Source organism: Rhincodon typus, chromosome 9 (assembly GCF_021869965.1).
Source record: "Rhincodon typus isolate 14 chromosome 9, sRhiTyp1.1, whole genome shotgun sequence".
Classification (NCBI taxonomy): domain Eukaryota; kingdom Metazoa; phylum Chordata; class Chondrichthyes; order Orectolobiformes; family Rhincodontidae; genus Rhincodon; species Rhincodon typus.
Window position 1 is genome coordinate 33,634,647 of NC_063340.1, and position 26,160 is coordinate 33,660,806.

Here is a 26,160-nt window from a genome sequence, read left to right on the forward strand (position 1 = left end):
GAGTACCTGGTACAAGTGGTATTTTACAATTACCATGAAGCAGTTATTTGTCTATTAAAATTGAGTTAATGGAATTGTGCATTTTTGAGTACAAACAATTTCAAACTAATACATTGCTTTTTATTTCAATGAAAAGCAGATTAAACATTTAGCCTTTTTAATAACATTCTTTTACTGAACTAGAGATGTGATTTTAAAAAACAACTTGAAAAATGGATCAAATTATTGGATGTTGGCCATCCTCTCCGTGTATTCTGTTTTGTTGTTTCAATTTTTTAAAAATATAAATGTCCATGACAATGAATAATTGACTGTGATGTAATATAACACAGTAACAACAGGTAATGTATTCACATTGTGCTCAGTGTCATCTTGTTGCTGTGGAGATGGGAAATGGAAAATCAGTGCAGTTTTTACTGGTTATCTGTGTTAGAGGTTGTTGGACTATAAAAAGCTATAGTGTTAGTGATTTAATTATACATGTGTTTGTATTGTGCTGTAGAGATTTTTTTAAAAAAAATCATAATTAGATTCCATACATGGTACACTTTCAACATAAAATCTTGTGATTTTAACTAAAGTGACTACAGCAGTTATCCACCGATCAACATGGAGGAGTAGGCATCCAGATTTGAGAGTTTTGAAGCTGGTATTGTGTGTTTATTTAGACTAACAAATAGTGTTAAGCGTTATATATTTGACTGTATATGATACTATTCTTTCTCTAGACTGAAAATCCATGATTTTTTTTTTAAAAGTAAACCAAAAATGCCATACATTGTGGATAATACCTTATTGTTAGAAAACGTCAGAAAGGTGAATTGAGATAATGGATTTGCAGCCTTCAACAACATGTGGATTTGCCAGGAATGAACCACTGACTAGGAATCTGCAGAATATACCCTGATCTTCTTTCCCAGGCTGAACATAATAGATGTTTTCACAGGAAGTACAATGTTTTCAACAATGAAGCACGTCAATAAAACATTGTAAAGGCTTACAGGCATGATTCTGAGTATGCCTTGAAATTCCATTTACGTGCAAGTTAGTGGCATACTGAGCAACTGTGATGCTTTAAATATCACAAAAATACGGTAGTGACTGTGGCAGTATTGTTTGAATTCATAATTTATTGTATTCTTCAGTGCTTAAAACTTTTATTCTTGCAAATAACATCCTTTTATTTAAATGCACGTATTGTTGAGAGTGCTTAATTTTAAAATCAAACTTTATGATTAACACCACCTAACAGCTATATTTGAGCATCTAATTTTCAATTCTCTGATCTCTTTGATAACCTCCCTAAAAAGAATAATTTTGACTGGGTTTGTATTGAATTCTGAAAATACTCCCAAGCTAAATATTTAGAAATTATTTAAAAATACAGAGATCAGCAAATTCGTACATGACGTCTCCGTTCGGACATGCTTGCTGTAAGGTATACTCATCAGACCTTTGTTGCAGGCACCATTTTCAGAGATCTTAGCTGTTCCAAGTTGATGGCATGCTCCCATGGATTTTAACTAGCTCATCCAAATGAATAGGCATACTTCAGACATGTCTTCTCATTCCAAAAATCATAAATGCTTTAACAAGAAGTTAATATGTTAATCAGGAATACACAAACTTGACACATACCACCAAAAGATCCCAATAAGAAAATGAAAAGGAACCTTTTGCAGCAGAATTTACATCATTAGAATATTTTACTAATTGACATTCTTTCAAACCATTATAAATCCAGCAAGTGTAGCAGTTCTCAGCAGTTTGTATCAGTGCATCTGCTGGAACTGTAGAAAACGTTGGTTAGGCCACAGCTAGAGTATTGTGTTCAGTTCTAGAATTCACATTATAAGAGGGATGTGATAACACTGGAGAGGGTGCAGAGGAAATGTACCAGGACGTCACCTGAACTGGAAAGTTTCAGTTATGAAAAGACAGACTAGGGTTGTTTTCTTTGGAGCAGTGCCGATTGAGAAGGGACATGATTGAGTTGTATAAAATTATAAGAGGCATAGATGGTGTAGACAGGAAGAAACTTTTCCCGTTGATGGAGAGTTAAGTGAACTACGAGGCATAGATTTAAGGTAAAGGACATGGTGGAGGACACTAACGATCTCAAAGCATAAACAAATGATAATACAGTGATAAATGTTAACTGTTTCTGCTGCTGATTAAGCAACTTGCATCAACTTTTCTTGTTGTATTGGCATGAGGCATGAATTTTGATCATGACATATTGAAGAAGGAAGCATTGAATTTTTTACAATATATTGCAATCTATAAAATATCACAAACAAGTATTAGAGTATATTTCAAAACCAGATGCATCTGCAATTGGTTCACTCTTTGGAAACATTCCTTATTAATTTCATCACTGTGGAACCAGTGAGCGCTAGACTTTGTTGCCATTCATTCCTTTTCTAACATTCCATTAGGCTGTATGGAATCCTGGACAAAAGAGCTGAACATCCTGTGCATTGCTTTAGCACTGCATAACAAAGGCTAGAGGTAGTGCTTGACTGATTTTGCACTGTATTTCCTTCAGCCAGACTTGTCCAGTAACAATAAATGAATGATATCCAAAGGTTTTACCACCCACAATCCCCACTAAAGCAGTCATGTCTTGCTCAGTGGTCCCCCAACTGTTGTTCTATTATTTGTATTGAACTACATCTACTCAGAACTACATCTGGATAGACCAAGATGCACAAAAATTGACTAGTTGGCTTTAAAAAAAACTGTTATCACAGCCTTACACATCCCTCATTGATCAATTAAGTTCCTTAAATAAAACTAAACCTGAAAGTTTGGGCTAAGCTATAAGGTAAGTCCTGTCAATCTGGTTCTCTGAATACACAGAACATGTCCTAGATCCAACTATGTTTGTATTATAAGAGCATTTCTAGCTAGCATATACTAAATGTTAATAAAAACAAAATATTGTGGATGCTGGAAGTCTGAAACAAACACAGAAACTCAGCAGATCAAATAGCTTCTATGCAGAGAGAAACAGAGGTAATGTTTTGAGTCCGATGTGATTTTTCTTCAGAATTGGTAGAGACATCTTTTCAACTGACATCCAGCTTCCTTTCAAAGAGTTCCCAACCAAAATAGACTGCAAGAATTCAGCAGAGTAAACTGTTAGAAAAGTTCTAATGGCAGTTCTGAAGAAATCATATTAAAAACGTTAACTCTGTTTCTGTCTTCACAGATGGTGCCAGACTTACTGAATTCCTCCAGCATTTTCTGTGTCTGTTCACGTGTTAACATTTCGGTCATTTTTTTCTGTTCCATTGTGCTTGGAGTTGATGTGGCAACTGGTCCACAAACTATTAGATTAGTCAATTTGCTGCCTCGGCACCCTGCCATGACTGCTGCAGCTGATTGTGTTGAATTAACATAGGATAAGTTTCCTTTACCAACAACAACCATGCTCAGAAAGCAAGATAGCTATAACTCTCACCATTCAATTTATTCTCTAAGAAACTCTAAAATAGCACAATATTGAACTCACTGCTTGTTCAGTTTCTGTGAACACAATATTTTATGCCACAGGCACAGGTATTGACCTCAAAATCATCAGTGCAAAACTTATGTAATGTATGCTGTTCAGTAACTATTATTCAAAGCCAGCTAAAGCAAAAAAAAAATGTGCTCTTGTTTTTGGAATTAAGACATGAGCAATCCTTTTGTCATCTTTTTATGCATAACTTTTCACATGAATGTGAGAATGATTTCTTTGTGACCCTGTCAATCCACATTGCAAATATTTGAACAGAATCATAATAAGCTTTATATTCATGTAATTTTTTTGTTTGTCCCATGTTCACTGTGACCATGCATAAAATGGTACTGTATTCTTTGCATTCGGGGTCAGAGACACAGACAGACATTTCTTCAGCCGACAGTGAGACATCAGAATGGTGTGTTGCCTCCCTGGTGCCAGGATCAAGGATATCTGGGAGAGGGTGCAGAATATTCTCAAAGGGTAGAGGGACCAGCAGGAGATCGTTGTACGCATTGGAACTAATGACATAGGAAGAGAAAGGGATAGGATTCTGAAGAGAGAATGTAGGAAATTAGACAGGAATTTGAAAAGGACGTCCTCAAGGGTGGTAATATCTGGATTACTCCCGGTGCCACAAGCTAGTGAGAGTAGGAATAGGAAGATAGCAGAAGAATGCATAGCTGCAGGGGAGAAGGATTCACATTTTTGGATCATTGGAATCTCTTCGGGTTAGAATTGACCTGTACAAGAAGAATGAATTGCACCTGAATTGGAAAGGGGCGAACATAGTGGCAGGGAGTTTTGCTACAGCTGCTCGGGTGGGTTTAAACTAGTAAGGGAGGGTGGGGTTAGGATCCAGGGAAATAATGAGAAAAGAAATCAGTCGGAGACTGGTGCAATTGGGAAAAGGAACAAGTCAAACAGTCTGGACAGGCAGGAACAAAGCAGAGAACGAAGTAGGACTGATAAATTAAACTGCATTTATTTCAATACAAGAGGCCTAACAGGTGAGGCAGATGAATATAGGGCATGGTTGGGAATATGGGACTGGTATATCATAGTGATTGCAGAGATGTGGCTCAGAGATAGACAGGACTGGGACAGGACTGGGGCAGCACGGTGGCTCAGTGGTTAGCACTGCTGCCTCAGCGCCAGGGACCCAGGTTCGATTCCAGCCTCAGGCGACTGCCTGTGTGGAGTTTGCACATTCTCCTTGTGTCTGTGTAGGTTTCCTCCGGGTGCTCCGGTTTTCTCCCACAGTCCAAAGATGTGCAGAGTAGGTGGATTGGCAATGCTAAATTGCCCATAGTGTTCAGGGATGTGTAGATTAGGTGGGTTATAGGGGGATGGGTCTGGGTGGGATGCTCTGAATGTCGGTGTGGACTTGTTGGGCCGAAGGGCCTGTTCCACACTGTAGGGATGACAATGGTGATGAGGACTGGCAGCTTAATGTTCCAGGGTATAGATGCTATAGGGAGGATAGAAAGAGGGGGCAGGAGATGCGGTGGGGGGGAGTGGTGTTTTTGATTTGGGATAACATTATGGCTGTACTTAGGGAGTATGTTCCTGGGAATACATCCAGGGAAGTTATTTCGTGCAACTGAGAAATAAGAAAGGGATGATCACCTTTTTGGGATTGTCCTTAGGCAAGAACTTTCAAAAGTTGATTGGAGGCAGCTGGAAAATGGGAAGCCTTCAAAAATGAGATAACAAGAGTTCAGAGACAGTATGTTCCTGTTAGGGTGAAGGGCAAGGCTGGTAGGTGTAGGGAATGCCAGGTGACTAAAGAAGTTGAGGTTTTGGTCAAGAATAAGAAGGAAGCATATATCAGATATAGGCAGCAGAGAATCTAAAAGGATTCTACAAATACATTAAGGACGAAAGAGAAACTAGGGAGAGAATAGGGTCCCTTAACGATGCCCACAGTAAACACTGATGCAGGAGATGGGGGAGATACTAAACGAGTATCTCCTCCATCTTCTGCATCAGCACTTACTGTGGGGAAGGATATGGAAGATAGAGAACGTGGGGAAATAAATAGTGAAATCTTGAAATATGTCCATATTACAGAGGGGGTGGTACTGGATACCTTAAAATGCATGATGGTGGATAAATCCCTGAGACCTGATCAGGTGTACCCGAGAACTTTGTGGGAAGGTAGGGAAGTGATTGTAGGCCCAAAGCTGTGATATTTGTATCATCGATAGCCACAGGTGAGGTGCCAGAAAACTGGAGGTTGGCTGACATGGTACCACTATTTAAGAAAGGTGATAAGGAAAAGCCAGGGAACTATAGGCCAGTGAGCCTGACATCGATGGTGAGCAGGTTGTTGGAGAGAATCCTGAGGGACAGGATTTACATGTATTTGGAAAGGCAAGGACTGAGTCAGGATAGTCAACATGGTTTTGTGCAAGGGAAATCATGTCTCATTAACTCCATTGAGTTTCTTGAAGAAGTAACAAAGCAGATTGATGAGGGCAGAGCAGTGGACGTGATCTATATGGACTTCAGTTAGATGTTCCTCATGGTAGAATGGTTAGCAAGGTTACATCACATGGAATACAGGGAGAACTAGCCATTTGGATACAGAATTAGCTTGAAGGTAGAAGACAGAGGGTGTTGGTGGAGAGTTGCTTTTTAGATTGGAGACCTGTGACCAGCAGTGTGCCACAAAGATTGGTACTGGGTCCCCAGCAGGCCAAGCAGCATCAGAGGAGCAGGAAGGCTGACGTTTCGGGCCTACACCCTTCTTCAGAAAAATTGAAGAAGGGTCCAAGCCCAAAACGTCAGCCTTCCTGCTCCTCTGATGCTGCTTGGCCTGCTGTGTTCATCCAGCTCTACACCTTGTTATCTCAGATTCTCCAGCATCTGCAGTTCCTACTATCTTTGGTACTGGGTCTGCTGCTTTTTGTTATTTACATAAATGACTTGGATGTTAATACAGGAGGTATGTTTAGTAAGTTTGCAGATGACACCAAAATTGGAGGTGTAGTGGACAGCCAAGAAGGTTACCTTAGAGTACAATAAGATCTTGATCAAATGGGCCAATAGGTGGCAGATGGAGTTTAATTTAGATAATTGTGAGGTGCTGCATTTTGGAACGACAAATCAAGGCAGGTCTTATACATTAAATGTTAAGGTCCTGGGGAGTGTTGCTGAACAAAAAGACCTTGGAGTCTAGGTTTATAGTTCCTTGAAAGTGGAATCGCAGGTAGATAGGATAGTGAAGAAGGCATTTGGTATGCTTGCCTTCATTGGTCAGTGCAGAGTATAGGAGCTGAGAGGTTATTTTGTGGCTGTACAGGACATTGGTTAGGCCACTTTTGGAATACTGTGTGCAATTCCGGTCTCCCTGCTATAGTGTGAAACTTGAAAGGGTTCAGAAAAGATTTACGAGGATTTTGCCAGGGTTGGAGGGTTTGAGCATTAGAGAGAGACTGAATAGGCTGGGGCTATTGTCCCTAGAATGTCGGAGGCTGAGGGCTGACATTATAGAGGTTTATAAAATCATGAGGGGCATGGAAAGGGTGAATAGGCAAGGTCTTTACCCTGAGGTGGGGGAGTCCAGAACTAGAGGACATAGGTTTAAGGTGAGAGCGGAAAGATTTAAGAGGGACCTAAGGGGAAACTTTTTCATGCATTGGGTGGTGCGTGTTTGGAATGAGCTGCCAGAGGAAGTGGTGGAGGCTGGTATAGTTGCAACATTTAAAAGGTATCTGGATGGGTATATGAATAGGAAAGGTTAGAGGGCTACTGGCCAAACGTTGGCAAATGGAACTGGATTAATTTTGGATATCTGGTCCGCATGAGCGAGTTGGACCGAAGCGTCTGTTTCCATGCTGTACAGCTCTGTGACTCTCTGACTCTACGACTCTTAGCCCACCCTGGCTGTAGCACTTCTAAGTGTGACTGACCACGTCCTGATCATTGTTGTGTATTGCATCTAGTTGGAGATGGTTACTGGAAGTGTGAGATGAGGTGACTGTGCGTATGCATCACTTTTGTGGTAGCTGTTCCTCTTTCTTTTCCTTCTGCTTAAATTGGCCAAATGCCAGTTCTTCTGTATCTGAAAGCGTACACGCCAGAAGGTAATGTTGGGATGAGGAAGGTGATAGCTCATGACCACACCGTCTTCTGCTTTCATGCTACCATGTTTCAGGATGAGGGTGATGAAGAAGGTAAAAATACATAGAACATAGAACAGTACAGCATAGTACAGGCCCTTCGGCCCACGATCTATTATCCTACTAAGATCAATCTACCCTGCATACCCTACATTTTACAGTCCTCCATGTGCCTATCCAAGAGTCGCTTAAAAGTCTGTAAAGTATCTGACTACACCACCACTGCTGGCAGTGCACTCCACACACCCACCACTCTCTGTGTAAAGAACCTACCTCTGACATCTCCCCTATGCCTTCCTCCAATCACCTTAAAATGGTGCCCCCTTGTAATAGTAATTTCCGCCCTGGGAAAAAGTCTCTGACTATCCACTCTATCTGTGCCTGTCGTCTTCTTGTGAACCTCTATCAAATCACCTCTCATCCTTCTTCGCTCCAATGAAAAAAGCCCTAGCTCCCTCAACCTTTCCTCATAAGACTTGCCCTCCAGTTGCTGTCCTCACAAACGTCAAGGTCCCTCTCACTGGTGAATCCTGAAGGGAAGTATTCATTAAGGACCTCCCCTACCACCTCTGACTCCACACACAAGTTCCCTCCACTGTCCCTGATTGGCCTTACCCTCACTCTGGCCATCCTCTTGTTCCTCACATAAGTATAGAAAGCCTTGGGGTTTTCCTTGATCCTACCCACCAAGGTTTTCTCATACCTCCTTCTAGCTCTCCTAAGTCCAATCCTTCCTGGCTACCGTGTAGACCTCTAGAGCCCTGTCCAATCCTTGCTTCCTCAACCTTAAGTAAGCTTCCTTCTTCCTCTTGACTAGGTGTTCAACATGTCTTGTCATCCAAGGTTCCTTCACCTTACCATCCTTTCCTTGCCTCAGTGGGACAAACCTACCCAGTACCTGCAGCAACTGCTCCCTAAGCAAACTCCACATTTCTATCGTGCAAATGGCTTAAGATTGTCACTAAACACCATCCTGGGCATCTTCACCTGCATTAAATGCTGCCAGTTTTCTTAACTCCATCCAGTGATGCATAAGAACCTCTCCAGGGGGCTTAGAGGTTAGATTTGTGGGACAAATCTAACATCTAAGTGGAATGAAAGCAGATTTAACATTTCGAGTCGAAATGTCAACTCTGTTTTCTCTCCACAGATGCTGCCAGACCTGCAGGGTTTCTCCAGCAATTTGTTTTCAAACTTTCAGAACTTCGGCATCTGCAGTTCTTTGTTTTATTGTGTTGTTAATCAGACATGTTATGGCACATCTGGAGCGGGTGGGACTTGGACCCACACCTTCTGGCCCAGAGGTAGGGACACAACCACTGAGCCACTAGCCCAAAACATTTATGTAGAACAATTCATGACCTCAAGATGTCCCAATGCACTTTACAATCAATTACCTGTATGTTTGAGTGTGGTGACTTTGGTGATGTAGGAAGTACAGCCAAGTCTCTCAAATACATAGAAGATTATCTGCCATTTGCATTAAGCAAAAATTGAGCCTGCATATGTCCATTGTAGATATTCTGGGATATATGTTAACTCGATTAGTATAATGTGCAGTTTAGGGGCAAATATGATAGACTGGTTAGCAAGGATAGATCACATGGAATACAGGCAGAGCTAGCTAGTTGGGTACAAAATTGGCTTGAAGGTCGAAAACAGAGGAGGTGGCAGAGGGTTGTTTTTCGGACTGGAGGCCTGTGACCAGCGGTGTGCCGCAAGGATCGGTGCTGGGTCCACTGCTTTTTGTTGCTTTTATAATTGATTTGGATGTGAATGTAGGAGATATTGTTACTAAATTTGAAGATGACACCAAAATTGGTGGTGTAGTGGACAGTAAAGAAGGTTGCCTCAGAACACAACTGGATCTTGATCAGATGGGCAAATGGGCCGAGGATTGGCAGGTGGAGTTTAATTCAGATATATGAGCGATGCTGCATTTTGTCAAGGGTAACTAGGGCAGGACTTGTATAGTTAATGGTAGGGCTGGGGGGAGTGTTGCCGAACTAAGAGATCTTGGGGTGTAGGATAATAGTTCCTTGAAAATGGAGTCACAGGTAGACACAGAGGTGAAGAAGGCGTTTGGCAATCTCGCCTTCATTGGTCAGTGCATTGAGTATAGGAGTTGGGAGGTCATATTGTGGCTATAAAGGACATTGGTGAGGCTACTTTTAGAATATTGTGTTCAATTGTGGTATCCCTGCTGTAGGAAAGATGTTGTAAGCTTCAAAAGGTTCAGAAAAGATTTACTAGGATATTGCTGAGATTGGAGGGTTTGAGCTGTAGGGAGAGGCTGAATATGCTGTGTCTTCTTTCCCTGGAGTGTCAGAGGCTGAGGGGTGACCTTATAGAGGTTTATAATGTCATGAATAGGATATGGTGAATAGCCAAGGTCTGTTGCCCAGGGTAAGGCAGCCCAAAACTAGATGGCATAGGTTTAAGATGAGAGGGAAAAATTTAAAAGGGACCTGAGGAGCATCATTTACACGCAGAGGATGGTGCATGTATGGAATGAACTGTCAGAGGAGGTCGTAGAAGCGAGTACAATTCCAACATTTAAAAGGCATCTAGATGTGTACATGAATAGGAAGGATTTTGGGAAATGGGATTAGATCAGTTTAGGATATCTGGTCGGCGTGGCCCAGTTGGAGGGTCTGTTTCCATGGTGTATAATTCCATGACTCTATGTCTGTATATCGAAATTCAGAAATCAAGAGCTATCGCAGAAATATGTAAACTATATTATTAATCATGCCAGAGAATGTGAAGGTACTTAAAAGTAAACAACGTAATAGTTCTCCCCTATTGTCTCATTTTAATTTTATCATTACATTATTTTCATTGGGTGCTTTAAACTTGGTCTGGTTTTTTTTATCTTGAATGTCATTAAGTTTTTGTGTTTTTAATACAAGAATATGTTTGTCTTAGACAAGCTTATTAAAAGATCAATACTTTCTCCAAGATTCTTTTTTGATGGTAAGCTAAATTAAGAATGAAAGTAGCATATTATAATATCAACAAGACAATCTTGATTGTTTCTGGTTACTATAGAGGGAATGGAATGGAATGGAATTTAGTTGAATGATAAACAGACTGTCCCAGGTTAAAAATAGAAACTATGTAAATTTTTTACAATAAACCAAACTCTCTGAAAAGATGGTTCATAACCTGATCCAATAATGTTTTTCCTCCTTCAGAGCGATTTGATCACCACTGTCCCTGGGTAGGCAACTGTGTGGGAAAAAGGAACTACAGATTTTTTTACATGTTTATTTTGTCACTGTCATTTCTGACAGTCTTCATCTTCGCTTTCGTCATCACACATGTCATTCTCCGTAAGTACTGTTTTAGTTCAGAGTGTTTGCTGCAGAAACTTAGTGTGATCTTATTTATGACTTTGTATTCTAAAATGAAGTTAGTTATGCAATTTCATGATTCGCTGAAAACTGACTGCAGTCAGAATCAATTTAGAATGATTTGTGCACCTATGTACCTTGAATACTCTTAGGTTTCAGGTCAGAAGATCAGCAATGTAAATATAAATGAAAAGCTATTTACTTAATCACAAGTTCATCGAACCCATTGAAGAATTACTGAAAACAAAACATGCTGAGATCACAGCGGGTCAAGCGGCATCCATAGACAGAAAGCAAGCTAACGTTTCGAGTCTAGATGACTCTTCATCAGAGCGGTATTGAGGTGTGGAGAGGGCAGCATTTGTGCAATATTTAGGTGGGGAGGGTGATGGATGTTGGAGTGCTGTGGGAGAAAAGATGTTGATAGTTCAGATTCAGTTATCGGAATGTGAGAATGGCAGAACAATGGTGTGTCCAACTGCCAGACTGGCAAGAACAGACAGTCCTACTGGGATGGGGAGGTGGGGAGAGAGGGTGACAGAGAATGTAACAAGCAAAGTTAAAAGAGAGGGAAGGAATGGGCTCACAATTTGAAGATGTTGAACTTAATATTGAGCCCAGAAGGTTGTAATCTGCCTAGTTTGAAGATGAGATGCTGCTCCAGTTTGTGCTCCAGGGTGGAGCATTGCAGCATGGCAGCATGGCAAGGACAGACAAGTGGGCAAGCGAGCAAGACGCTGTGTTAAAATGACTGGCTACCAGGAAGGTTGAGGTCATGCTTGCGAATAGGTGTCTTGCAAAGCAGTCACCCAGTCTGGGTTTAGTTTCCCCAGTGTAGAGTAGACCATATTGGTGCAGTGACTACAATACACAAGATTGGAGGAGGTACAGGTGAAATGCTGCTTCACCTGGAAAGACTGTTTAGGTCCTTGGATGGTGAGCAGGGAGGAGGTGAAGGGGCAAGTGTTGCACCTTCTACGGTTACATGGGAAAGTGCCGTGGAAAGTAGGGGTGGTCTTGGTGGTCAAGGAATTGACTAGGGTGTCCTGGACCAAACAATCTCTGCAAACTGCAGACATAGAGAGTGAAGGGAAGATGTGTTTGTTGGTGGCGTTCTACTGGAGTTGTCTGAAATGATGGAAAATGATCCTTTGAAGGGGGGTGCTGGTGGAATGAAAAGTGAGAACACTGGGGACTCACTCATGCTGTTGTGAGTGATGGGAAGGGGCAAGGGTGGAAGTACAGGTGATAGGTTGGATGTGGTTGAGGGCCCTGTCAACCACAATGGGTGGGAAACGGCAATCATAGAAGAAGGAAGCGATGTCAGCAGCACTGTTTTAGAAGGTGGCATTGTCCGAACAGATATGGCTTAGGTGAAGGAACTGGGAGAATGGGATGGAATCCTTGCAGGACATGGGGTGGGAAGAGCTGTAGTCAAGGTAGCTTGGGAGTCAGTAGCTTTGTAGTGGATGGTAGTGGACAGTTTATTCCCTGAAATGGAGACAGCGAGGTCAATGAAAGGAAGGGATGCATTGGAAATGGACGATGTGAAAGTTATAGAGGGTGGAAATTGGAGGCAAAGTGAACAAATTTTTCAAGGTCCAGGCGAGAGCTTGAAGCGACACCGAAACAGTCATTGATGTACCAAAGAAACAGAGTTGTTGGAGGGGGCCACTGTAGGACTGGAACAAGGATTGTTCCACATACCCCATTAAGTGGCAGGCATAACTGGGTGCCCATAGCCACTCCTTCGACGTGGAAGAAGTGAGATAAATTAAAGGAGAAATTGTTCAGACTGAGAACAAGTTCAGCCAAGCGGAGTGGAGGGGTGGTGGATAGGGATTGTTGAGCAACCTGGTCGAGGAGGAGGCCGAGAGCTCTCAGACCATCCTGGTGGGGAATGGATGTATAGAGTGATTGGACAGCAGTGGTGAATAGGAGGCATTTAGGATCAGGGAACTAGAAATTGTCAATATGGTGGAGGGCATCAGAGGAATTCTGGATGTAACAAAAACAAAGTTGCTGGAAAAGCTCAGAAGGTCTGGCAGCATCTATGGAGGAGAAAACAGAGTTAACATTTCGGGTCCGGTGACCCTTTCTCAGAAGTTCTGAGGAAGGGTCACCGGACCCGAAGCGTTACCTCTGTTTTCTCCTCTACAGATGCTGCCAGACCTGCTGAGCTTTTCCAGCAACTTTTTTTTTGTTCCTGATTTACAGCATCCGCAGTTCTTTTGGTTTGAATTCTGGATGTAGGTGGGCAGGGTCTGGACAAGTGGAGAGAGGATGGAGTTAAGGTAGGAGGAAATGAGCTCAGTGGAGCAGGAGCAGGCTGATACGATGGGCCGACTGGGGCGGTCTGGTTTGTGAATTTTGGGAAGGATATAGAAGTGGACTGTCTGGGGTTGGGAGGCTGTGTGATTGGAGGCAAGTGGGGGAAGATCTCCAGAGGTAATGAGGTTGGTGACAGACCTGGCAACAATGGCTTGATGTTCGGATGTTTGGTCGTGTTCCAGGGGAAAGCAGGAAGAAGAGTCCAAGAGTTGGTGTTGAGCCTCTGCAAGGTAAAAATCAGTGTGCCAGACTACAACAGCACTACCTTTGATAATAAAGTTAGACTTGGACCTGAGGGAGCAAAGTTCAGCAATTTCAGAAGGGGACAAGTTAGAGTGAATGAGAGGAGCAGCGAAATTGAATTGGCCAGTGTCACACTGGCAGTTTTCAGTGAAGAGATTGAGGGTAGGTAAGAGACCAGGGGAACAGGTCCAAATGGAGGATGAATACTGCAGGCGGGTGAAGGGATCAATCTAACTGGTGGAGGGAGGGGGTGTGAGTTCTGCCTAAAGAAGTGAGCGCGGAGACGAAAGCAGCAGAAAAACAGTTTGATGTGATGATAAACCCAAAATTCATTAAGGTGGGGGCGTAGGGCTACGAAGCTGAGTCTTTTGCCAAGGCCAGTACATTCAGCCTCAGTGAGGGGAAGGTCAGGAGGTATGGTGAAAACACAACAAGTGCTGGGGTTTGGGGGGAGTGACCTCTAGAGGACAGAAGGGGGTGACATCTGAGGGCTGGCAAGGGGTGGGTGCTAAGGGATAATAAGGGATCGGTTTTGAGTGATGGGTGGGGATGGGATCCATGAGTTGGAAAAGAGACGGCAGTGCAGGACGAGTGTTGGAGTCCACAAGTTGCTGAAGCTTGTATGCCTTGATGCCTGAAAGAAAGGTAAAAAGTCTTTTCTTATGGCAACAGATGAGATGAAGGATGAAATGAAACTGGGGAACAGCACAGCTTGGAGAGAGGGTGACTCAGTGTTGCTGTAGAGTGGAGTCAAGTGTGCACATATGACAGCACATGGCATTGATTGTGGATCATAGGATGAGGCTGGAACAGCAGTCTGAGGAATGTTGTATGTCCTGGAGATTACTTGAATCCACCTGGGATTACAGCACACAAAGGTTGAAACTTGAGTTGAAATCCATGTGGAGTAAGTCTGAGTTGTTGGCATTCGCAGAGAAAGGAAACCTGGCTGTGAAAGCAATTTTTGGCAAACACCTTGGCCTCTTACCTGCCTCAAACCCTTCATTGAAGCCTACTGACGTGACATTGGCCATTTCAAATTCGCTGCTCCTCTCACTCATTCTAACCTATCCCTTTCTGAAATTGCGGCACTTCAATCTCTCAGGTCAAAGCCTTACTTTTTTGTCAAACCCACCAACCAGGGTGGTGCCATGGCAGTCTGGCATACTGATCTTTACCTCGCAGAGGCTCAGCACCAAATCTCGAACAGTTCTTCCTACCTTACCCTGGACCTGAACAATCCCCATCCACCACCACTCTCCTCCGCTTGGCTGAACTTGTTCTCTCATTGAACAATTTCTCCTTTAATTCATCTCACTTCCGCCACATCAAAGGAGTGGCTATGGGCACCTACTTGGGTCCTAGTTATGCCTGCCTCTTAATGGGGTATGTGGAACATGCTCCTGCCCGGACCTTGAAAAATTTGTTCATTTTGCTTCCAATTTCCACCCCTCTTTCACTTTCACATCGCCCATTTCCGACACTTCCTTTCCTTTTGTTGACCTCTCTGTCTCCATTTCAGGGAATAATCTGTCCACTGCTGTCCACTACAAAGCCACTGACTCCCAAGCTACCTTGACCAAAGCTCTTCCCACCCCACATCCTGCAAGGATTCCATCCCATTCTCCCAGTTCCTTCGCTTACGTGGTATCTGTTTGGACGACGTCACCTTCCAAATCAGTGCTGCTGACATGGCTTACTTCTTCTATGACCGTGGTTTTCTGCCCACTGTAGTTGACAGAACCCTCAAACACATCCGACCTATCACCCGTGCTTCCACCCTTGCGCCTTCCCATCACTCACAACAGCGTGAGCGAGTCCCTCTTGTTCCTACTTTTCACCCCACCAGCCTTCACATTCAAAGGATTATTCTCCACCATTTCAGACAACTCTAGCAGAATGCCACCATCAAATACGTCTTCCCCTCACTCCGCCGTCTGCATTTCGCAGGGATTGTTCGGTCCAGGACACCCTAGTCCATTCCTTGACCATCAACACCACCCACTTCCCACGGCACCTTCCAGTGTAACCGTAGACGGTGCAACACTTGCCCCTTCACCTCCTCCCTGCTCACCATCCAAGGACCTAAACAGTTTCCAGGTGAAGCAGCATTTCACCTGTACCTCCTCCAATCTTGTGTTTGTATTCACTGCACCCAATGTGGCCTACTCTACACTGGGGAAACTAAACCCAGACTAGGTGACCGCTTTGCAAGACACCTCTGGTCTGTTCGCAGGCATGACCCTGGCCTTCCTGGTAAGCAGTCATTTTAACACAATGTCTTGCTCGCATGCCCACTTGTCTATCCTTGCCATGCTGCAATGCTCCAGTGAAGCACAGCGCAAACTGGAGGAGCAACATCTCATCTTCAAACTAGGCAGTTTACAACCTTCTGGTCTCAATATTGAGTTCAACGTCTTCAAATTGTGAACTTGTTCCTACCCTTTTTTTAAACATTATGTTCTCTGTCACCAACTCTCCCCTTCCCGACCGCAGCAGAGCTATCTGTTCTTTCCAGTCTGGCAGTTAGACACACCATTGTTTTGCCATTCTCACATTCTGATAACTGAATGTGAACTATTAAGAGCCTTTCTCCTGCAGCACTTCAACCCCCATCCCCAACTCCTTAGTTGCTGCCCCCTCTACATTTCACTTCAGCTCTGGTGAAACGTCATCTAGACTCATTTAGCTTTCTCTCCATGGATGCTGCCCAACCCGCTCTAGCATTTTTTGTTTTATGTTCGGATTCCAACATCTGCAGTAGTTTGCTCCTCCAATGAAGCAGCAGTTCATTTTGAAACATTGTCAGTCAAAATCAATACTACCTTTTTTCCTAAAACCTAATAACATGTTAATAATTTTTATTGAAGAAAATAGTAGAAATTCTATTCGACACCTAAATTAACATGAATGCAAGAGAACTTAATGTTTGTTCTCATCTGTTAATTCAAGTTTAGCTCTTTGAAGCAAGATCTTTGAACTGTTTCTGATTGTACTGAGTGACTGCATATTTTATGAATTTTGTTTGTAAATGTTGCAGTTCTTCATCTCAGAGTAGCTGTTTTATTTCTCACGTTAGCCATCCTAGGGCGTCTTGAATGATACAGGCAATTTGATTGTAAGATTTTGTTCTGTGGCACGTGCAGTGTTCAAACTGAAGTAAAACAACCAAAATTCAATTCACAAAAGCACAGTTCACAGAGGAGCCAGTTAATCAACAATCACGTCTGGATTTGTACCCACACCTGGAAATAAAAGGCCAATGACTAACTCTGTTTGCTCAGTGATTATATTTGAATTTTAACCCAAATAGACTGTGATTTTAATTTTAACAGACTAGACTCTAGAATGCGTTGCCTGAAATGTGGTAGAGGTGGGTATCAATCAAGGTATCTGAGAGGAAATTTGATTTGTTAGCTGAAAAGGAAGAACATTACTACAGGGCTATTGGGATAAAGAAGAAAAGTGGTGCTGGGTACATTGTTCCCATGGAGAACCAATGCAGACATAATGTGCCAAATTGCCTCCTGTGTTGTAACAATTCTGTGATCTCCTTTACTTGCAAAATTTCTGACATTGTGACTTGTAATAATAATGGATGTCATTTTTTTCTGGTCTGCCTGAAAACTTACGCAGCAAAGTAGTCACTTTTGCCTATAATTTTTAGTCTTTCAGGAAATGTTATTTGGTTAAATTGCTGCTTCAATTACCTGGATAAGAATTTCACTGCCAGTTTTATCACCATATTAACATTCATTACCCAATGTTTCCATTGCATGGCAGCACTTTTGATTATTGAATGCAGATTTCTTCAACTCTCAATGTGTTAAGTTTTTAACTATAGTTCTGGAACTTGAGTCTGCAAACCGGACAAGAGGTTTGAGAAATGCCTTAATTAAGGGCTGCATCCTAAGCCTTGGTACCTGGCCTTGAAAGTTCAGGAACCTTCAATTTATTTGTTTAAGCATTTCATATTTGCTGCTTTGACCTGTTCAGAAGGGATTGTTTTTAATGCCTCATTTATGAGCAAATCATAAAACTAAATTTTCTATCTGTTAGAGACTTGAAGTATGTGCATGTTTGTAGGAGCGTTGATTTAAACAACGTTCCCACAGAGACAAAAGATTGGATGTGTTTGTACTGAGTGGTAGCTTGTCTGAAAGGATATTTGCAGCATAGCATAGAGTATGGGATGTAGCATGTGAGCTTGTTGATAATACTTATTCATTTTGCTGTAATATTTATGCTTTGACAAGATTATCATAGATTCATTGCTCTGAACTGAAATTTAATTCAGATAACTTTAATTTTGTTTTAATCTAACATGTATTTGAACAATTTTATGTAGGTTCTCAGAAGACAGGATTTCTAAATGCACTAAAAGACAGTCCTGCAAGATATCCTTTCCAGTCACATTTGAGCTGATCCTTAGGTGATCTTAGAACTAATTTGAATATGTAGTGATGTTTTGCGTCAAGCTCATTTATGCGGTGAGATATTGTTCAATTGATCATTGGATGCTTCTTATTTTATTTGCTGAATATTTTCAATTCTGATAATGTTAAACACGATGTGAAGCTGCTGGACTGGTGTGGACAAAGTCAAAAACCATATGACTCCAGGTTATAGTCCAACAAGTTTATTTGAAATCACAAGCTTTCGGAGCGCACCCCCTTCATCAGGTACAATTAAACACTGAGTAACATGTAATGCTAAATGTATGCAATTAAAATTTTTCTTTCTTAAACAATGTTCAGTAAGAACCTGTGATTTACAACGCACATAAATGTATCTATATTACACTAAAGTTAAAGGCATTTTGCAATGTGCTTTGTTAGCTCCTTTCCTACAGCTCAAAATACTTGTCTGCTATCATTTGCCAGAACTGCAGCTGACAATGGCATAATGAGGCAGTGGAGCAGCTGAGACTTTTCTTAATTAGTGAGGCTTGAGGATTGCGAAAGAAACCGATGAATGACAGAAGGAGGAATGATTTAGAGTCAAATTAAGTGCTGTGGAGCTGGAATAGCCGCACCCCTTTGATAATTACCAAATCACAGCCCCAGTCTGCTATGACGGGATTAGAGGTTCCTTTCTAATAATTACCCCCCCGAAATACCCAAAAAAAGCTCGCCTTTCCCCTCGTAATCTGATAAAAGAATGGTTAAAAGAAAGAAAATCCCTGATCTCCACTTTACAAATAACAAGAAACAATTTATTTGTTTAACCCTAACAATGAACAAGTTAACAGAATTACTAACGAACCGAATAATTCCCCCTTAGACTAATAACTACTTCTTAACTGGTCTAAATTCTACTGGAATGCTGTTTAAATAAAGACAAGTCCCACTAATATAAACCCAATTAATAAGAAGCAATAAATTATAACTTAATCTCTCTGAGTTCGCACAGATGGTCTTCTCGAATATTCTGTAGTCTCTGCTCTTCACAATTGCCTTTCTTCCATTAATTCTGCTGTCAGGAATGTTTTATCTCTATAATTTCTTTAATGAGGACTTTGAGCTAAAATACTGTGGTACCTTTGATTAATTAGATGAGAGGTGAATGGTGCTAACTCTGGCAGGTGGCGGATGGATCTCTCTTTCAGATGGCAGTTGGCTCTTACCGATTATGTACCTGTAATGACAAAATCAAATTCTTATAATATGATTAGTTTCAGGTTGTTGACACCATCAGTTTTTAAATTCAGTTGGCTTTATATTGCTCAGTTTGGTTTTAAATTAATTGGCCAAATTCAAACTTGTCACAACATCAAAACAAGACTGCTGTTTTGCCTGCCACCTGTAAGGCTTCTTTGATACACTTTTTTGTATCAAAAACCTCACTTCTTGAGGCTCTCTGTACTGGCAACTTCAGCTGCTGCTCACAGACATACATTTTTTTAAAATTTCTAAGTACAGACAAAGCACAAATCTCAAAGAGGAACCACACATTTTAGCTTCCTGCCTTCCACTTCACAATTACTCTACCCAACTTCATAACAGAAGCACTGGAAGAGAAATAAAACATTAAAAAACAGAAAGAAACAAAGGAAATGTAAGTAAACAAATAAAATTGATTTTGCTTCTTAAATCTGATCGATGGACTTGCGAGTTGCAGGAATGAAAGGGAACATTTAAATTGGTACATTTGTACAAAAGGTTTAGAAATCCAAATATATTACATCTACTTGTTCCCTTTTATCTGTCCTGCTTGTTATCAGGTATGATTTCCCCTTTGTGAAGCCATGCTGACTTTGTTTGACTATGTTTTGTATTTCTAAATGGTCTGCTAGTGCATCCTTCATAATGGAGTTTAATATTTTACCAACAACAGATGTCAAACTAACTGGCCTACAATTAAACATGTTTTTTCTCCTTTACTTTTTGAAATAAGCATTTTACCTTGGCTGTTTTCCACTCCTTTGTGACTTTTCCAGAGTCTAAGTATTCTTGAAAGATTACTACACTATCTCTGTAACTACTTACTTTAATATCCTCAAAAGTCCATCAAAGTCAGGAGACATATCAGCCTTTAGTCCCATTAATTTCCCCCAGTACTTTTTCTCTAGTAATACTAGTGTATTTATTTCCTCTCAACCTGATCCCACCTTGCCCCTTGGTTATTTAGCATTTCTGGAATGTTATTAGTGTTTGAAGACTGATGCAAAGTATTTGTCCAACACCTGTGCCATTTCTTGATTCCCATTATTATTTTTCTAGGCACATTCCCTAAATGACCTGCGCTCACTTTGGTCTCCCTTTTTTTTTGACATTTAAAGAAACTCTTGTTCCCCATCTTGTTCCCCATTACTTACTAGTTTACCCTCAAAATTTATTTTCTAGCCCTGTATTATCTTTTGGTCATAGAACAGTACAGCAAGGAATAGACCCCTCAGCCTACCATATCTGTGCCAACCACAATACCATTCTAAACTAATCCCATCTGTCAAAACATAGTCTGTATACCTCTATTGCCTTAGAGATAGTAAGAACTGCTGATTGGGGATTCAGTTTTTCAGACCCCTTTTCTGAAGAAGGGTCCCGACCCGAAATGTCAACTTTCCTGTTCCTCTGATGCTGCCTGGCCTGCTATGCACCTCCAGCTCCACATTGTGTTATTTCTACCTCTATTCCCTGCCTGTTTTGTGCCTGTCTAAATGCCTTTTAAACATTGCTATCGTATCTGCTTCTAACATTTTTCCCAAATCCAAGATAGCGGTGGAGTAGCAGGGCAGCATGCAGTCTCTTGCCTGGGACTCATCCATTCCCATCTGCTTCTTTCTTCTTTTTACTTCTGTCCTTTTCCCTTTGATTTCTTCTTTGGTGGGTTAGTCAGTGGCATTGGCATGGCAGCGAGAGTGGGCTATGCGTGAAATGGTGACAGCTTCCTGACGGTCAGAGGCAACAGCGACAGGCGCATCATCTCCCAGCAGTTGGAGGTGGCAATAGCAAGGGTGCCCTTGTTCAGGGCTGCCAGCAGCAGTGGCATAGCTCCTTCAGCGATCGGAGGCGATGGCAGCGAACTCTTCAAGAGGGCAGCCGGAGCCAGGGATTCCTGGTTGCAGTAGGCCCAGAGCGGGGACTCCTGGCATTGGCAAGGTGGTGGCCACAACAATGGTAGTGTGGTATGCCCAGAGCGGGTACACCTGATGTCATCCAGATGGCAGCGGAGCCAGGGATTCCTGATTTTGGTTACAGTAGGGCTGGAGTGGGGACTCCTAGTTATCAGCGAGGCGGTGGCGGTGCAGAGCTGGGGACTGATTATTGCGAGGAGAATGTAGGCTAACTATTGGACTCAGCATCAGTGAAGTGGCCCCAGTGACGAATAAATGGTGCAAAAGAATGACAATTCCTATGTTGGTGTGCTCAGCAATGAGGTGGTGGAGGACGGAACGGATAGTGGGGCAGCTGTTGCTGGTGACCCATGGTGACTCTTGGTGGAGGCAGCGGAATGAAGATAGACTGTCCTCCAATTATATCTTTTTACTCTTTTTATATCTTTTTACTGTTTTTATTCTACAGCTATTCAAAATGGCGCCGGATGGTCATGATGAAGCTTATCACTATTATTCAGTGTAAAATGCAAGTGACAATAAATCATTCATAAATCAAACTTTCCCTGAAAACACGTTCCATACCTACTCTGTGTTTAAAAAAAAATGTGCCTCACACATCACCTTTAAACTTTCCCTCTAATCTTTTATGGTTTTTGAAACTTTTTAAATCCTCTGCTAACTGTTAATCTTTGCTACTTTCTATGTTTTCTTCTATTCAATTTGATGCTGTCCTTAATTTCCTTGGTTAACCATGGTTAATTAATCTTCTTTCTAGAATCCTTTTTGCTCAATGGGCCATTTTTGTTCTGAGTCATGAGCTACCTTTTTAAACATCAGCGTTGTTCCTCAGCTCTCTTTTATGCTAAACTCTTTTCCCAGTTTATTCCACTTAACACTGTCCTCCTTCCTTTGTTATACCCTAATTTTAGTTTAGGACCCAAATTTCTCACTGTGAAATTGAATGCTAAGTTCTACCATGTTGTGATCACTGTTTTCTAGGGAATCTGAGCTATTGTGTGTATAAAAGGCAGATTTTTGATCTCCAAGGGAGTTGAGACTAGTGGTGATGGTACAGGGGTGGGGAGCACAAAGTGGGATTGAGGCCTCAATCCATTCAGCCATGATCTTAATCAGTGGGGATCATGTTTGTGGGGTAGAATAGCCTACTCCTGTTCCTGTTTTCTTATGCCATTAAATTTAGCGTCATTTGTTTGGAATTTATAAGAATAAGAAGTGATAGAATTGAACATACAAGATTCTGAAGAGGTTGATAAGTAAGATACTGAGAGGTTCTTTCCCCTGGCTAGGGAATCTAGAACATATGGGAACAGACCACAGGTCGATTATTCGGGACTGAGCTGAGAAGTTTCCACACAGGTTAGTAAGTCTTTGGAACTTTTAACCCTACTGGGTTATGGGTGATCCATGATTGAATATAGATAGATAGATAGATTTTTCGCTTTATCGGATTTTATAAACCTCTACAAGGTCACCTCTCAACCTGCTATGCTTCAGTGAAGAAAGTCCCACCTATCCAGCCAGTTTCCTGGTATTTTTTAAAAAATAATATACTGGCCTTAGGGATAGTTAAAAAGTGATTCATTCGGCTGATTCATGTGTTGAAGGGATGGACTATCATGAAGAGCTAAAAAGGATATGCCTTTACTCAGTAGAGTTCAAAATAATAAGGGCTTCCTAACTATTTAAGTGCAGATTAATTCTGTCCCTCAGAGTTGCTTCCAATAGTTTCTCCACTATTGAGGTTAAACTGACTGGACTGTAGTTTCTCGGTTTATCCCCTGCTCCCTTCTTGAATAACGGTACTACATTGGCTGTCTTCCAGCCCTCTAGCACTCTCTTGTGGCCATAGAGGAATTGAAAATTTTTACTGGCTGTGCATCTCCCCAAAGTTCTCAGAACCTTCTCTCAGAATCCTACCTCCTTGGCAAATTAGTTTAAACCCTCCCCAGTGGCATCAGCAAACCTCCACCGCAAGGATGCTTGCCCCATTTCAGATCAGCATACCTGTCTGACTTTTAATTCACTCATGGGATGTTGGCCAGCATTTATTGCCTGTCCCTGTTTGCCCTCGAGAAGGTGGTGATGAGCTGCCTTCTTGAACCGCTGTGGTCTATGTGCTGTAAGAAGACCCATGATTCCCTTAGGGAGAGAATTCCAGGATTTTGACCCAGTGACAGGGAAGGAATGGCAATGTGTTTCCAAGTCAGAGTGGTGAATAGCTTGGAGGGGAGCGTGTAGGTGGTGATGTACCCATGTATCTGCTGCACTTGTCCTTCTAGATAGTAGTGATCATAGGTTAGCTGCAGAGAATAGTATCTGTTTCCCTAATTGTCCTATCCCTATTACTTCTACATTTCTCTTTTCCTTCCACTTGTCCCTGCCAGAAAAAAAAACTTGAATGGTATTCTGTATCATATGCTGTGGTCAATTTGCTCATCCTTGCATTCTATGCCCTTGTACACAGTGGGATCAAGAATCTCATAGCCATTTTTCTTGTTCAATAGCTGAGGTTCCCGCAAAGCTGAATTCTGGATTCCCATATCTGCTTCACTGGCAGTCACACCACCCCCACTCCCCCTTTCCCTGACATACATCACATTTGATGTAATTAATCTAAGGAGTGTGACTGTCCCCGAAGCACAGCGTTCAAATACCTCTCTGCCCTTCCTGAACTTTGTAGTGTCCACAGCTCAGCTAAGAGCTGAAGTTGCTCTAAAGCCAACACTTGCTGCATTTGTGGTCATTGTGGATTGTATTGGCATCCACCAGTTCCCACATGCTGCAACTGCATGGCATCATCAGCCCAGCCATGACTATTCTATTTAATTAATTGATTTGGATATTAAATATCTTGTGATTTTTTTTAAACTACTGTTTAACTGCAATAATGTCTCCCAATTCAAACCACTTAACCAACCAAACGAGACATGGAAGATGTTCTATAATTAATCTAAGGAGATTAGTTAATGTCCAGTTCTAAAGAAGGGTCACCGGACCCGAAATGTTAACTCTGATTTCTCTCCCACATGCTGCCTGACCTACTGAGATTTCCAGCAATTTCTGGTTTTGTAACGTGGAAGATATATCCAGAAATCAGCTACTGGTTTTTGTGTGATATCGCACTTCCATTCTGACAGGTGGAGACAGGTTGAAGGGGCTCTCTGACGCTGGTTTTTATTCCCCACCACGGCTTCCCTTCCCTTTATGGAATGGCTGTCCCCATCTTATCTGTGCTGTACAGCACCTGCTTATCCTGTTGTTTATGAAACTACTGTTCCAGCTTTCTCTTATGTTCTTTATGAAGCTACTCTCCCAGGCACTTTTGCACTGTTTCAGAAACATAGTGTCCTCCTGTCTTTCTTTTTGGGGCTAGTGACTGTCTTCGAGTTCTTCCCTCTTTTGGTTGGGAAGAGATTTTGCAGCAAATTGCCTGTCCACTCAGTTAGTCAAAAGTGGTGCAGGGATTTTTTTCCAAAGTGAGTCTAAAATCTAAAATTTTATCAAGCTTTGCATTTGCCATTTTACTTTAATATGAACTTGTAGCTTCTTTCAGTTTTGTTTAGTCATAACCTAAAGCAAAATAGTAAATAGGAACAGGACCATTGTTTGATCTCAGCTGATGTTATTATCAGACAAGTCAGATTCCAAACTGAAATCTGACTTGTTAAATCACATTGTTTTGTTTTTAGTGAAGTGGTCTGTCATTGAGAGAGAAATGTTTTCACAATGGAACAGAAGCTTTCTAAGCGAAATAAATTAATACAAAATAGAAGAAAAACAATCTATTTACTCAAAACATATTTAAAGAGTTTTACATACTCGGTAAATTTAAAATCCCATTAATTTCAAAACACTCCTTTACAAGTTTAAAAATAACAGCCCTTGACAGTGCCCTGTAAATCCTTGAACAGTACTCATCTGCGTTCCCTCTAAGCTAACACATGAACAGCCACTCCAATGTTCTGTGTACAATGATCAGTGTCAGTACACCGATCGTGGCATTGACTTATGGTTCTGGAAGATTACAACCTCTGATTTTTTTTAAACCTCTGATAGCTTATTCCTGGAGCTGTGATGCACCTGAGTTTAAACAATTTCATCTTCAAATCCTTTCCACAATTTTCTCCCGATGCTTCTGCTCTGGGACTGTCACTGACTCCTTACTGTAAAGTGATCAAGTTGGCTATTTTCTTCTCTGCTCAGGACCACTGCCGTATATGTGCATCTCAGTGCAATGATTCCACTAAAACAGAAGTCCCTTTCTGTCTTCTTATCGATGTTTTCTTTAGCTTAAAAAACAAAAATAAAGGTACAGTTGACTATCTAGCTAGGTCACAAAATCCTAAAGTAAACAAAAACACATTTGGCTGCCAAAGTACTCCTTCCAAACTGTTTCGTAAGAAATAACCATGGCTACAGAAATAAATTACAAGATTTATTAACTTGAGATTCAAAATCCAAACTTAAAATAAACGATATTAAAAATGTGCATAACTCAGACAGTTTATGTCATTAAGAGGCATACAGGACAATATCACGGGTAATGATAGTGATGGCAGAAATAGTAAATTATTTTGCTTTGGACTTTACCAGGGAGATAGAACAGGTAGACATGATATTGAAAGATGAGATGATGTAAGTGTATTTAAATAAAATAGAACCTAATGAATAAATCAAACAAAGTCTCAAAGAGTATAATACCCCAGTCCAAGTCGATTGCATCCATGCATTTTAACATATCTAGGAAGCATATAGCAAAGATATTTCTACATACATTTAATTTATAACATGAAGGTATAATGTAATTCCTAGATTGAAGAACGGAGGCAGATAATGTCCAGTAAATTATTGACTTCTCTGCTTAAAATCAATAGTAGGAAAGCTAACAAAATCTTTTCTGAAGGAGAAAAGAGAAGAACTCCTAGAAATGTTAGCAGAATAATAAATAACATGGATTTCAGAAGTAAATTCTTGCTTGACAAATCTTATTGAAAAGATAGGTACAGGTTTGATTGG

General features: G+C 41.4%; 1 protein-coding gene across 1 annotated transcript in view; it reads left to right on the plus strand.

Annotated features, from left to right (window-relative positions):
* LOC109924551 (palmitoyltransferase ZDHHC14) overlaps positions 1 to 26,160 on the plus strand; it is a 165,226-nt gene that overhangs the window by 127,755 nt on the left and 11,311 nt on the right. The window contains exons 4-5 of the mRNA XM_048600870.1: positions 10,833 to 10,970; positions 17,914 to 17,962. Of these exons, the coding sequence (XP_048456827.1) occupies positions 10,833 to 10,970; positions 17,914 to 17,962 (187 nt within the window). The remainder of the gene's footprint in view (positions 1 to 10,832; positions 10,971 to 17,913; positions 17,963 to 26,160) is intronic.